The sequence below is a fragment of the Prionailurus bengalensis genome, chromosome A2 (genome assembly GCF_016509475.1).
Source record: "Prionailurus bengalensis isolate Pbe53 chromosome A2, Fcat_Pben_1.1_paternal_pri, whole genome shotgun sequence".
NCBI classification, from domain to species: domain Eukaryota; kingdom Metazoa; phylum Chordata; class Mammalia; order Carnivora; family Felidae; genus Prionailurus; species Prionailurus bengalensis.
In genome coordinates this window covers 50587156-50601783 of record NC_057348.1, presented here as the reverse complement: position 1 = coordinate 50601783, position 14628 = coordinate 50587156, and the positions used below count along the sequence as shown (strand labels likewise).

Genomic DNA, 14628 nt, shown 5'->3' with positions numbered 1-14628 from the left:
GCTGAATCATCATCTCCTGTTTCTTCTCAGGTGAAGACCCCCTTGTGGATGATCAAAATGAACGAGATATCAATTCAGTCGCTGGTGTTTTAAAACTGTATTTCCGAGGACTGGAAAATCCACTCTTTCCTAAGGAAAGGTTTCAAGATTTGATATCTACTATTAGTAAGTATTTCCCAGGTGGAATGGTGGAATGATCAATTCCATGGCATATCTTTATTGAAGTTGTACAATGGGCTCATCATTATGTAGGAAGGAGGGATACTGAAAGAAGCAGTATGGTCCTTGTTCTCATAGAACTTAAAACCTAGCTGTAGAGATAACAGGATGATGTATAATGGAAAATGGCATGGTACAACCCTGGGTATGAATGGCGCTTAGAAGAGAAGAGGCAGAGGAAGACTTGGTTTTGCTTTAGGAGGAGCCTACCCAGAGTATCCTGGGAAGAGTTTGAGGACACACAGACCAATGAGACCAGCAGGAGGGTGTCCCAGCCAGTGCATGGTGCAAGAGGCTGGAAGGGTAAAATAGAGCAAGAGAGGAGAGACCTTGCAAGGATCTGGAGCTTTTCCCATTGGGTAATGGGGAGACATAGCGGATTTGGGAGTCAGGTCAGCAATATGACAGACAAGCAAAATGGTGAAAATAAGTTGACTGTGGGCTTCTTCCAATGTTACAAGCCATCAGAGTTCTCTTTCACAGGTATTTCTGTGGATGAAGGCAAGAGCCCAATCTAGAGGCCTGAAGTAAAGGCACCTTGACTATAAGATGGCCAAACCTAAGGCAACATTTTGGGAGTTTCTAAAAATAAACTTTTTAATATTATAATATGGAAATCTTAGTATTTTAGAATAAACTCTTTAATTGATTTATAGAAAATTGCCCCACACCCAGTGTTATTAGGGATGCTTCTCACAATGCTCTGAGAGATTTGCAGCCAGGAAAGGGCTGCTGGGGGTTGGAGGCTTCAAGCTTCTTACCTGCCTGGTATAAAAGACCCTTCCTCTGCCCTTCTACCCTCCACACTACCTACTGCTCATCTTTCCAGATCCACTTCAAGCTCCAAATCACCCTCAGAAATTCCAGGCCATGGGGGCACCTGGGTGGCTCAGTCAGTTGAGCATCCAATCCTTGATTTCGGCTCAGTCGTGAGATTGAGCCGAGTTGGGCTCTGCACTGGGCATGGAGCCTGCTTAAGATTCTCTCACTCCTCTCTCCCTCTACCCCTCCCCTGCTTGCATGGGTATGCGTTCTTTCTCCCTCTCCCTCCCTCCCTCTCTCCCTCCCTCTCCCTCCCTCAAAAAAAGAGGAAAAAAAGAAAAAGAAAAGGGAGAAATTCCAGGCCACAGAGGCCCAACCCTGTCTGAGCCCCATGTCATGTGCTCAGCTAGTGTTTCCGGAAGCCCCATTAATCTATTTCCTGAGCAGATCACCTGAGCAGACAAGGTTGTTGACCTCTGGTGCAAGCTCATGACATCACATACCTGGGATCACACCTCGAATCACACCGCAAAAAAAAAAAAAAAAAAAAATCCCTTCTGATTTCCCTGCCAAATCCTGTGGTTACTTCAAGGAGAAAAATTTCAGAGGTCTATCTCCCTCCTAAACAGAGAGATGGGGCCTCAGTCTCAGAAATGTTTGTAGAATACACTGACAACCTATAATTTAGTACCATTGTTTTGCTTTCATTGTATCTATATTTATGTTACCTCCTAATTATAGCAAGCGTTCCTGGTTTCTCATTTACAGAGGGAGGTAAACTTTCCTTTATGAATAAATGTATTTAAGAAAAAAATGTAATAAGTGGAGATGGTACTAGGGCAGTGATGACTGAAGCTGAGCCCATGGAGCAGCCTCTATAAAGGGCAATGGAATCACTGAAGGTCCAAGAACTTTTAGTTCTGCAGGAGGCTTGGGCAAGGCTTCTCAGTGTCAGACTTCGAAGGTAGGCTGCAGTGTGCTGGGCAGAGTCGAGAGACCACCAGTGCGTACAAAGGCCCAGGGGCACGAAGGCCCTCTGGGAGAGGAAGATGGTGGATGAGGCAGCCTGGCATAGTTTCTCGGTGGGGGCAGTATTGGCATTTAGGGTAGTGCGGTTCCTTGTGTGTCCCATGCACTCAGAACACTTGACGCCTTGGCCCCTGGATCCGAAATGCCAGTAGTGCCCTCCAGTCACTGTGACAACCCCAAAGAATGCCTCATAGATTCGTAAATGTCCAGAAGTGTGCACTACCACGTCATTTGAGAAACATGGCTCTGTATCATCTTCAGATACTTGAGGAAGGGGCAGCAGCTAAGCAGTGAGGCAGGCAAAGTTGGTTGAAGCGCTACGGTGAAGGGCCTGGGATACAGAGGAGAAACAAGAGAAGTTGCATCTTTTGTAAAGTTTACTTATTTATTTTGAGAGAGAGTGCATGAGCAGGGGCAGAGAGAGAGAGAGAGAGAGAGAGAGAGAGAATCCCAAGCAGGCACTGCACTGTCAGTGAAAAGCCCGATGCGGGGCTTGAACTCACGAACCGTGAGATCATAACCTGAGCTGAAACCGAGAGCCAGACGGTTAACCAACTGAGCCACCCAGGCACCCCAAGAGAGGTTGCGTTTTAAAAGGAACACGCTGACAGAATGTGGAGGTTGGAGAGAGGGGCTGTGAGAAAAACATGTTTCCTGAGAAAGAATCTGGCACAGGCCCGTGCACCAGCCCTGCAGACAAACATCAGAGCTCTGGGGCTCACTCTCTGCACCAGCTTTCCCTCTGCACACCCTCTCCACAAGGCAGAGCCCATAAACCTCTTCTCTTTACCAAGCCCAATTTGCTGCTCTCACCCCTGGCCTGACTGATAAAAATACCAATGTCTCTGCCTAGGACTGACCTGAAAACGGGGGTCAGAGATAAGATCACAAGCATCTATCAGGCCTCTTGGCCAATATATATAGCTCTAGAGTTGGTTATTTAGTCCACCCTCATTTCTGGCCTACTCTGTGCCGTGCCTGTGATGCATGCAGCTGGTGTTCATAAAGGGGTTAAAGAAACATGGTCCGTGCCTGTGTCAGGACTCACAGGTGTCAAGTGACAGAAGCTCAGCTGACACTAGCTTCATTCATAAAAGCGAACGTGTAGACTCACATTCTTGCTCTGAGTGGCCAGGTCAGGGTCACATATCAATCCCCTTGAACCATGTGGACTGAGCAAATGTGGGCTGTACTTGGCTCTCTGAGGACGAAAGACACCCCAAAAAGTCCCTTTATGTTACAGAACTGGAGAACCCAGCTGAGAGGGTGCACCAGATCCAGCAAATCCTCATCACCCTTCCCCGCGTGGTCATCGTGGTCATGAGATACCTCTTCGCTTTCCTCAACCAGTGAGTTGCCCGGCCAAGCGGGGGGCCCCTCTTTGCCTCAGCCCTGGCCTCCTTTGGGAGGGGATGTCCTGAGGCTTCTGCAGGTGCAGCTCTTCCTAAAACAGAACATGGAACCCTCCTGGACTTGAGTAGAGCCCTCAAAAGAAAGAACCCACAGGGGGGGAAGATTCACCTTTCTCAGGTGACTTGTGAGTACCTCCTTTCTTGTAGCCTCTCGCAGTATAGTGACGAGAACATGATGGACCCCTACAACCTGGCCATCTGCTTCGGGCCCACCCTCATGCACATCCCTGATGGGCAGGACCCTGTGTCCTGCCAGGCACACGTCAACGAAGTCATCAAAACCATCATCATTCATCATGAAGCCATCTTCCCCAGCCCCCGGGAGCTAGAGGGACCTGTGTATGAAAAATGCATGGCTGGAGGGGAAGAATATTGGTAAGATTCATTCCTCTTAATATTATTATTATCATCATCACTGTCGTTTTTGCTGTTGAGCAGGAACAGTAAGAAACCCTTTGATTTTCTTACTGCTTTATAGTCTTGACTCCCATATGCATTTTCTCATTTGAGCTTTGCTGCAGCCTTATACCAGAGATAGTTGCATCAGCCAGGACTCTCTTGGTTTGTAAGGGACAGAACTACAACTCAAACTGGGTTAAGCTAAGTGGGAATTTATTGATTTTCTTTACTTAACTAAAAAGTCTAGGATTATGACTTCAGGTATAGCTGGATTCAGGGGTTCAACTGTTATTATCAGGAATTGGTCCTGCAATCCCCAGCCCCTGGCTCTGCTTTCTTCTGCATTGGCTTCATTCTCAGGCATCCTCTCCTTGGTGGCTTCAGGAAGACATATGGTAACTCCAGATTTAGAGAACATTCTCTCAGCATCCCCAGTGTAGAAAGACCTTCTCTTTCCCAAGGGTCCCAACATAAATCCAAGAAGTATATCCCCTTGCTGAGGCTTGGGTCTGGTGAGCTAATCACATTGGTTAGGAGATATTAAGCTGTCAATGGCCAGGTGTGTCTTAAGCCCATCCGAGGCAGCAGGGTGCTGGATAATAATCCCCACCTCCACCTCTTGAGAAACAACTTCTCTTTTCCAGACAAAGTGAGTTCACATTCTTTGAGAGCTCCAGGCCAGGTCAGCAGTTGATAGTCAGGTACCTCTGTTTACCTGGTGCCACATGAGGTCTTAGGAGAAAAATTTTAGAACCTAATCAAAATCAGGGCTGGCCACCTTCTCCAGACTAAGACCTTAAAATGTGGTAAAGATAGGGCATTTTTTTTTTAATGTGGAAAGGACAGGAGATTCAGAACACCAACTGACAGACCAGTCAAAGGGTTCCTATTCATTCTTTATACCCATTCCTGCACAACACACAGCTGTATATTTAGGTATTACCCACACTGCTTTCAGCTAGGTGCCTACAGGGGGGTTTGTCTTTGGATTATCAAAGCATTCCTGAACTCTTGATTCACTTCAAAGAAGGGAGATATTGCAGCCCCTTTGTTTCCCACCCTGCGCCCCATAGAGATACGGGCCCCGCTGTCTTGTAATCATAGCTCTGTAGTAACCTTTATGTGAGGCTCCAGGAGCAGGTCTGTCCCTGTTCTCTAACAGAAACATTAAACAGCCAGCAAGCGTACTTTCTGGACAAAGAGAAGCTTTTCACGCAGCGTTTGCAACCATTCCCAGTTCTCTTTTCTTGCTGCAATGTGTGTAATTAGTGTTCTGGGAAGCGTCCTAAAGATCGGTTGTACCTACCAAAGAACAATATACGATAACCATACTTGCCTCAGTCCCATTTGTGTCTCATGAGAAAGAAAAACTATTAATTACATTGGAAATATTTGCAAAGCCAAAAGGGGGGATTTGGCTGAGGGTCTCCTTGTAGTGGACAACATTCATTCATTCAACAGTTGGACAAATGGGTGTTGAGTGTCTGTCCTGGGCCAGGCCCTGGGCAGGGGGTCAGGGATGCAACCTGAGCAGAATTAACCCCTGATGCAGGGAGCTCCGATGGAGGAGGAAACAGGCAGTTCCAGAAGTGAGGCTCCTTGAGCCCATGTGGCGAGGTCAGGAAGGGCTTCCTGGAGGAACCTTAACTGAGACCTGTGGGATGAACTGGAGTCAGCCAGGTGAGGCATGGTCAAGGAATGTTCTGGGCTTGGAGCCTTCAGTAAAGTGGAAAGTGGTTCCATGTGGCCAGAGTGTTGCTTGTGCCAAGTGAATGGTGAGGGCGGAGGCTCCACAGGCCAGCAGGAGCCAGGTTATGAAAGGTCTTAAACAAGCCACTGTGCAGAGTCTGGACCTTATCCAGGAGGCAATGGAGAATTTTCATAATGAAGTTCGTATTTTTTCAAAAGGCACTGCAGATGTCACCTCCTCTAAGAAGCCTTCCCTGACCACCCTATGCAGGTCCCCTCAGCCGTTCTTGTCTCTGCTCATTTGTTCCTACATAACACATCTCAGCTTGTAGCAGTTTTCTTTCCTGGCCCACAAGGGCAGAGTCTTACCCATCAATACGTCTCTCCTACCTCCCACAGTGCCTGGCATATATTAGGACTCCATCAATGACTTAGTTAAAAAAAAAACTGACTAGGTGAATAAACCCTGGCCTGAAGAAGCTTATAGTCTAGTGAGGGGGTAGCGGCTGGCGAAATTGTCCCAGTGCATTAATGACCAAGTCTGACAGGCCTGGATTCAGGCTACCCACTCCCACGCCCATCATGGCTGCCAGCCTGCTTCCACTAGCTAGACTGGTCTGGGATTTTGCACACAGCATCGTGAGGCACCCGGAGGACCCAGCACCTTGTGAGGTGGACCCACGCCACCTCTCTCGGGGTGTCACCTCCTCTGTGAGACCTAGAACCAGGCTAGGTGAATGTCTCATGGTACCTCCACAATTCCTTTCTGTTCTGGCCCGTGGTCCTTCCGAGGATAAATGCCAGGGTTTTATGGTGCCCTCTGGGTCTTACAGAACACCTAGAAATTGATAGCCCAGAAAATTCAAGGGCTGGGGGAAGCTGGAGGAGGGTATTCAGGATAGCTTTCCATTGAGGGGGCTGGGAGTGGTTTCCTGTTAGGAGTGTTCATGGGTGGTCAGATGGACAAGACAGGACGGTGCAGGCCTGGGCCTGACCTGGGTCAAGTGCAGAGGTGGGCTTGGCTGGCACTTACGGGATGCTGAGGACAGTGTGAGGGTGCAAAGCCCAACAAGTCCCCTTCCCATGTTTCTTTGCAGTGACAGTCCACATAGTGAGCCAGGGACTATCGATGAAGTTGACCATGACAATGGCACGGAGCCTCACACAAGTGACGAAGGTGAGTGAGGGGGAATCTGGGGCCAAGGAACTCACTTGGGGCCTCTCATGCTGACTCGTGCCTGCCCAATGGCTTGGCTGGCCCGCACACTCCCTCCAGCCTTGCCAGTCAGCACCTTGTCCTCTAGAATAGAGGGGGGCTCTGAAAGACATCGGACACATGTGCACCTCCATTCACCATACTCCTACTGGCCTGTCTCCTCCCTTTCTGTATCCTTCCTGGCCCGAATATAAATCCGAAGTGACGAGAGTTTGCTAAGTAGGAAGCATGCTTTGTCCCCTGTCTCTCCCCAACCAGGGATCTGTTCTGTATCCAGCCTGTGCTAGGACTTGAGGTACTTCAATGAAAGACACATGGGTCACAGAGGAGCTCCCAGTCTCGTTACCTGACACACAGCGAGCAGCTCCCCATGACACACAGAAATTACGCCCAATGACAGCTGTGTCCCCAGTGTGGGGATGCCTCAAAGATGAAGCTGAGCAGTGATGGCCCAGGGAAGTGTGGAGGGAGAGAGGGAAAGGCTGGCCTGGGCTTGAGGGATTCATCGGACCCTTCCACCTGATGGATAAGGAGAAGGAAAAGATAAGGATAAGGAGAAGAAAGTTGGGGAAACTGGACCGTGTAGACAAGCAATCTGGATAATACGGGCCCAGTGCCAGTGAATCCATTAGATAGAATAGACAGTGCCCAGGGCCCATGGTACTTTTAAGGACCCCTGAAAATGTTTTGGTTTCATTTAAAATAATGAGAAAAAAAGGAATATGATCCATCGTGGATTGTATTCATCTTTATACCAATGCAATTGTAAAATATAATTTTTAACTTTTTTTTTAATGGAGGAAGGGACCCACGCAAGAAGCAAAAGTGCTTGGGCCTCACAAAAGTCATAACACAATGCTATGTAGACCAAGCATAGCCCTCCTTTCTCCTGGTGATGGTTTTACTTTTTTTTTTTTTAATCCTTATTTAACGACTTTCTTCTGGGCTTCTGTGTTTCCCTTTGGAACGGTCCCAGGCCCTGTTGGCCACCATTTTTGCCAGGAGAGCTGGTACGTACTCAGGGGTGGTTTCTGGGAGCTGGTGAAAGAGGCAAGACTGATAGGGAAGTTTTCACATTCTGGTAGGACTGTCACACTTGCTAATGACAAATACTCCAACTCAAAGTGACTTAAGCATTAAAGGCCTCAGATCATACACCAGAAAAATCCCAGGTTAGGTATAGCTTCAGGCACAGCTGGATCCAGGAGCTTAGTTGTCTCCATCTTCCTGTTCTGCTTCCCTCTGTGTTGGCTTCATTCTCAGGCAGGATCTTCCTGCATGGTGGTCTTTAGCATTTCCAGGCTTTCATTGTCCTTTTGCCCAAAGTCCCAGTGGAAAAGAGCTTCCTTTTCATCATGGTTCCAAGAAAGCTCCTGGGGTAGAGTCTCATTGGACTGCCTTGAGTCACACGCCCAGCCAAAAACCAATCACTGTGGCCCAGGAGGGAGCCCATGGGTCAGGCCTGAGTCACAGGTGTGGAAGAACAAATCTAGGTGTAGTGTTCATCTCTGCCAGAATCCTCAGAGGCCAGAGTCGTCCTGAGCTGAGGGAAATGTCCTGCAGAGCCTTTGTGGGGAGATGTGAAGGCTGCCACTGTCTGCATGTTGGCAGTGATTTGCTTTCCTCTTTCCTTCTTTTCTGTCTCCTGTCCTACCACCTCTGGCTCTCCCTCTCCCTTCTTGTTCTGTCCATCTGTTGCTTTATTTCTGTGTGTGTGTGTGTGTGTGTGTGTGTGTGTGTGTAGCTCCCTCTTGCTCTAGATCTTGCTCTCAGTCTCTCTTCCTCCACTGGGGGAAAACATCTCTCATCCAATGAGGTAGACTGATTTTTCAGAATTAAGATCTGTTGGGAATGCTGCCAGTGGAAGAAGATGTGTCTACAGGAGATGGGTCAGGTGCCTTGTGAGGACCCTCACAGCCCACCTTCCTGGGGGCTGAGGTCACTTCCAGTCATCCTGTGCATGCTGAATTTCCCCACAGCCCCTCGGCCTGGGAGGTGGAAGGCTGCTATGGGCACTGGGTAGGAGGAGGGACAGAGAGAACAGTCTTGCTGGGCAGCCAGGCAGCAGCCACAGGGCATTCCCAGCAGGCCCCACCCCACGCCAAGAGCACCCCCTCAGAAAATGCTGCCTCACTCCTCCCAGAGTAGAGGCACACAGTATCCCTGGAGTGGGGTGAGACAGCTTCTCGTCTGCTTCCCCAGAAGGTCCCTTCTGTTGTTCCTTGTCAGGCTGCTGGTTTCTGAGAATGACAAGGGCAGGAAGATCATCCTGGAAGGTCAACAGCCGGCTTCAGGAGAGCCAGGTTCATGCTCCCTGCAGGTTCTCACTGTTTCCTGTGTGGTCATGGTGGCGGCTGCTGAATCAGGAGCATCCTTTGGAGGAAAATTAAGTGCATTTCCTAAATGTTTACGTGCAAGCCTGCCCCAACCAAATCGGTCACCCAAGTACTGAGTTGCAGGAACAGTTGAGGGGGTGCTAGACTCTGAGAAAGGAAGTCTGGATTTGAAAGTCAGAGAGAGGCCTTCATGGCCCTGTGAACTTTGACGAATCATGTAACCTCAGACCTCAGTTTCCTGACATGTAAGATGGGAATGACGGTAACAAGAGAATTGTGACCTAGGTTACAATGAGGTTACATATGCAGAGAAGCTTAGCACAGTGTCTGGGACAACTAGGTGATAGGAAACATTAAGATTGTGTGTTCAGTATAAATCCTTTCTAATTCTGATCAAGAATCTGAGTCCAGGGGCACCTGAGTGGCTCAGTTGGTTAAGTGTCTGACTCTGGCTCAGGTCATGATCTCATGTGGGTTTGAATCCCGCATCATCTCTGTGCTGACAGCGTGGAGCCTGCTTGGGATTCTCTCTCCCTCTCTCTCTCTCTGTCTCTCCCTCTCTGCCCCCCCCCCCCGCAGTTGCATATTCTCTCTCTCTCTCTCTCTCTCTCTCTCTCTCTCTCTCTCTCTCTCAAAATAAAACCCCTGATTGTGAGAACTAAGCCAAATGAAAACATTGAGGCAGCCTGTCAATAGCATCTTTATTAATTGGATGCTAAATGAGGAACTAGGCTGCCAGATAAAGAAACTACTAAAATCAGTAACAGAAACATGATCATATAGTTACAATATGTCAGTTTTCAATTATAACTGCACCATTATTCTCTCACTGATACTTTCCTAAAATTCTCCCAGTTGACTTCCACTCCTTGCCCTCCATCTACATCTGGAAAGCCATTAAGCCGTTAGCTCTTTGGATGTATTGGGTGTCCATAAATGGGCTTTAGGAAATCTATTACGGGCAAAATTTCGTTTCTTTTGGAATGTGTGCCTCTGAGAAGAGGCGCATGGTTTTCATCAGATTATTCTAGGCATCTACTAGAAATCAGGGTAAGATTTCGATTTGCTTGCAGTTCATGATATTTCCTTTAATAATAATAATTTTTAAAAAGGCCAAGCATACATAAAAGTGGAAGGAAGTTTTATATAATACCTGTCACCCAGTTTCTACAATTGTTACCATTTTGTTATATTTGTTTTATTGTGTATCTATCAATCCGTCTTATTTTAATACATTTCAGAGTGAATTACAGCCATCAGTACAGTCTCCCTCCAAAGATGTTAGCATGCAATGCTGCACACAACAGGGGTCAGCATTGTTTATGGTCCTATTTTTCAAGTAAAATTCCATACACTGAAATGTATAAATCTTAAGTGTATCATTCCCTGAGTTTTTACAGATGCAAAAACTTGTGTAACTCAACCCCCCACCAGCATACAGAACATTTCCAACACCCTAGAAAGTTCCTTCATGCATTTTCCTGCTCAGTCCCTTACTCCCAAAGCCCAAGAAGCAACCACTGACCTGAAAAATTTTTTCATCATAAGTTAGTTTTGCCTGGTCCAGAACTTCATATAAATGGAATTGTGCAGAATAGTGTCTTTTGATCTGGCTTCTTTCATCTGGCATGACGTTTAGAGCAGAGATTCATGCACGTTGTGGGTATTAGGTGAGGTTTTGACAGCATTAAAATGGTGTCACCATCAGTTACCACACAAATGCCCGATTCTGCCTGAATCATGGTCACCCATGGTCACCCATCTGGAAGAAATAAAGAACAACAGAAAAAAAGCATCAGCTCCTTCATTGCTAACTTGGCTAGTGTTCCTAAGCCCTAGGGCAGAGATGGTCAGCTGGCCTGTACCACGTGGCTTAGACCCAGAACCTAAAGAGGACCCTCCCTTCCTCTTTTATTTTAACCATTTATTGAGATATAATTCACATGCCATACAATTCGTCCCTTTAAAGTATACCATTCAGCGGCACTAAATGTAGTCACAGATACATGCAACAATGACCACAGTCAGTTTTTATCACCACAGAAAGAAACCCCAAGCCCCCTAGCCATCATTTCTTACCTTCCCTGCCAAAAGCAACCACTAATCTATTTTCTGTCTCTATGGATTTGTCTCTTCTGGACATTTCGTATCGGTGGAATCATGCCATTTGTGGCCCTTGTGTCTGGGCCACAGTGTTTCATTGAGCACAGTGTTTTCCAGGGTCATTCTATTGTTGCAGGTGTCTGGAATTTATTCCTTTTTGTGGCTGAATAATGTCCCATTATATGGGTAGACCACATTTTGTTTCTCTTTTTGTCAGTTGACGGACATTTGGGTTGTTTCCACTTTTTGGCTGTTATGAATAATACTGTCATAAACATTTGTGTACAACTTTTGTGCAAACATACATTTTTATTTTTCTTGGGTATACACCTAGGAGTGGAACTGGATAGCTCTACATTTAGTCATTTAAGGAACTTGCCAGAGTGCTTTCCAAAATGACTATTCCATTTTATATCACCACCAGCAGTGTGTGATCTTTGTCAACACTTATTATTCTCTGACTTGTCAATTCTCGCCATCCTGGTGGGTGTGAAATGGTTCTCATCGAGGTTTTAATTTGAATTCTCTCATGACTACTGAGGCTGAGCCTCTCCTCATGTGCTTGTCAGTTATATATCTTCCTTGGAGAAATGTGTCTTCAGATCCTCTGCCCATTTTAAAATTTGGTTATTTGGTTTTTTATTATTGAGTTGTAAGCGCTCTTTATATATTCTAGATAAAAGTTCCTTATCAGCTATATGATTTTCAAACATGTTCTGTTTGAAACATGGGCCTTTTCACTTTCTTGATGGTGTCCTCTGAAGCACAAAAGTTTTCTGATTTTGATGAAGTCTAATTCATCTGTTTTTGGTTTTTTTTTTCCTTCTGGTTGCTCATGTTTTGGTGTTACATCTGAGAATCCTCAGCAAATCCAAAATCATGAAGATGTACCCTATGTTTTCTTTCAAGAGTTTTAGGTTTTAGGTCTTACGTTTAGATAACCCATTTTGAGTTAATTTTTGTATATGGCGTGAGGTAGTGGTCCAACTCCACTCCTTCTTTGTGTGTCGCTATCCATTCGTCCCACCACCATTCGTTTTAAAGATTATTCTTTCCCTCATAGAATGATCTTGGCTCCCTTATTCAAAAATCAGTTGACCATAGATGCAGGGCTTTCCTCCTGGACCTCTAGTTCTAGTCCACTGAACTATATGTCTATCCTTGTGCCAGCATCACACTGTCTTGATTACTGTTAATTTGTAGTACGTTTTGAGATCGGAAAGTGTGAATCCTCTAATTTTCTTCTTCTTCTTCAAGATTTTTTTTGTGGCTATTATGGGTTCTTTGCAATTCCATATGAATTTTAGAGTCAGCTTGTCAATTTCTATAGAGAAATCAGCTGGGATTCTAATCGGGATTCAGTGTGTAGACCAGTTGGGGAGTATTGCCATCTTAGCAGTGTTAAGTCTTCTGATCCACCTGTCACACATCATTTCAACTCAGCCTCAGTTTCCCCATCTGTAAAATGAGGATAGTACTGCAAATATTCTTGTGGGGAGTAAATGTGATAATGTAAGTAAAACACTTAACACATGCTAAAAGCTTACTTTGTTCATGCAAAGTAATATCAAGTGTCAACTCATCCCAGGGAACTGTTCTACAAGTGGGAAAATTGCAGGTTATAAAATAAAAATCCCTGTCCTAATGGAGTTCGCATTCTCGTAGGAAGGATCTACAACAAACAGGCTTGAAAATAACATGTGCACATACGTGTGTGCACGCACACACACACACACACACACACACAAGTTCAGATTGTGCTAAGTGCTATGAAGAAGAAGAAAGCAAGGGAAACTGTTAGCGGTTTGACATTTGGTACTTTGGTAGTTGAGAGTGGTCAGGAAGGGCCTTGCTAAGGCAATGAAATTTGAGTACAGACCTGAATGAAATTAGGAAATGGCACACAATGGTCAATAAATATTTGTGGAATGTGAAAGAATGCAAATGTCTGAGAGAAGGTATTGCAAGGAGAGGCAATAATAACCAGTGCAAAGGCCTAGTGGCAGAAAAGGTTTGGCATGTTTTAAAAGCATCAAGAAGCCTCTATGAATGCTTATGCTGTGGTGTTTAGAGGTAAAATGTACTGATGTCTGCAACTTTAAAGTTGATTAAAAAAATAAGATGGGCAGATGGATAGATGGACGGATGGATAGATAAAAGGATGGATAGATAGGTGATAAAGCTAATACAGTAAGCTGTTAATGTAGGACTTAGGTGGCAGGCATATGCATGTTCACTGTAAAATTCTTTCAACTTTGTGTTTGAAAAACATCAGAATACAGTGTTGGCTTACATCAGAGTACAGAAGGCTGGTGAGGCCGTGCAGACCGGGTGAGGAGACAGCGGTAGGAAATTTAGCTGCAGAGGGCTCCAGGCTCAGAGCACGGAGGGGCCTCAGCAGCCCTGAGAAGACTTGGGTTTGGCTCTAAGCACAGTGGGAAGCCTTTAGAGGGATTTGAATGAGAGAGTTTCATGATCTGATTAGGATTTTAAAAGATCCCTCTGGCTGCTGTGTCTACCAAGCATGAATGAAAGTGGGGAGGCCAGGCAGAGGGACAGTAGTGGTCTGGACCAGGGCAGGGGCAGTGGAGATGGCGAGACGGGTCCGATTCAGGGTACACTTCAAAGGAGTTGCTTATGGATTGGGTGTGTGATGCTTAAGAGCAAGGCTTTGTCCCAAGCAAGCTGGCAGCCCGTTCTATTTCCTGAGATGGAGAAGACGAGGGAATTAAGTAAGTTTGGGGAGGGGTGTGTGGGAGAGTGACATGGGGGAGAGTCACATATTCTATTTCAGGTCTGATAAACCCAAATAAGAGACTTCCTAATAAATGGTGGCTATTATTACTTTTTCTACCACACACACTTACATAATGGCATCTGCAAACACACGTGCCTTCTCTCAGCTTATGGCTCAGCTCTACTCCTCCTCTTTTCTTCTTTTCTTCTCCTTATATTTTCCCTTCCTCCTTCCCCCCACCCCCCACTCCCACCTCCAGACCTCCCCCAGTGACTGCTGGAGGCTCTGGAGATGAGGAAGGCAGGAACCAGAAACCCAGGCAGCCCCTCCACGCTCCTCCTGGTATGAGCAAACCCCTTCTGCTTTATCAGTGTGGGGAACTGAGCTCAAAGGAAGCCGCTGGGGTGGAACCCGAGAGCACACAGTCCTCTGGGTTCATTCAGCTCCTGATCTTGCAAACCCTCTGGCCTTTTTTGTCTCTGTGGATAGGCAGGCAGACAGGTTACCAGGCAGTGCTAGCCCATGGCTGGTGTGAGATCCCAAGATGCAGCCGAGAGAACAGAGATCTCCCATTTTACTGAGAAGCTAACTCTGAGTCAAGATCTGAGTTAATGTGGCCCATTTAGCTGTGCTGTCATCTTGCATCAACTGTGTCAGAATAGCATTTAAAGACATTTGTCAGGAAGCCAGCTGCAGAAAGCTGGCCTGACTGCCTGAGGCCCAGTC

The 14628-nt window shown here is 46.3% G+C and overlaps 1 protein-coding gene across 5 annotated transcripts in view; it reads left to right on the top strand.

Moving 5' to 3' along the window:
- SRGAP3 (SLIT-ROBO Rho GTPase activating protein 3) overlaps window positions 1–14628 on the top strand; it is a 262356-nt gene that overhangs the window by 232144 nt on the left and 15584 nt on the right. For all 5 annotated transcript variants that reach the window (XM_043588002.1, XM_043588001.1, XM_043588000.1 and 2 more), the window contains 4 exons: window positions 31–165; window positions 3254–3359; window positions 3570–3797; window positions 6608–6687. In XM_043588002.1, coding sequence (XP_043443937.1) covers window positions 31–165; window positions 3254–3359; window positions 3570–3797; window positions 6608–6687 — 549 coding nt within the window. The remainder of the gene's footprint in view (window positions 1–30; window positions 166–3253; window positions 3360–3569; window positions 3798–6607; window positions 6688–14628) is intronic.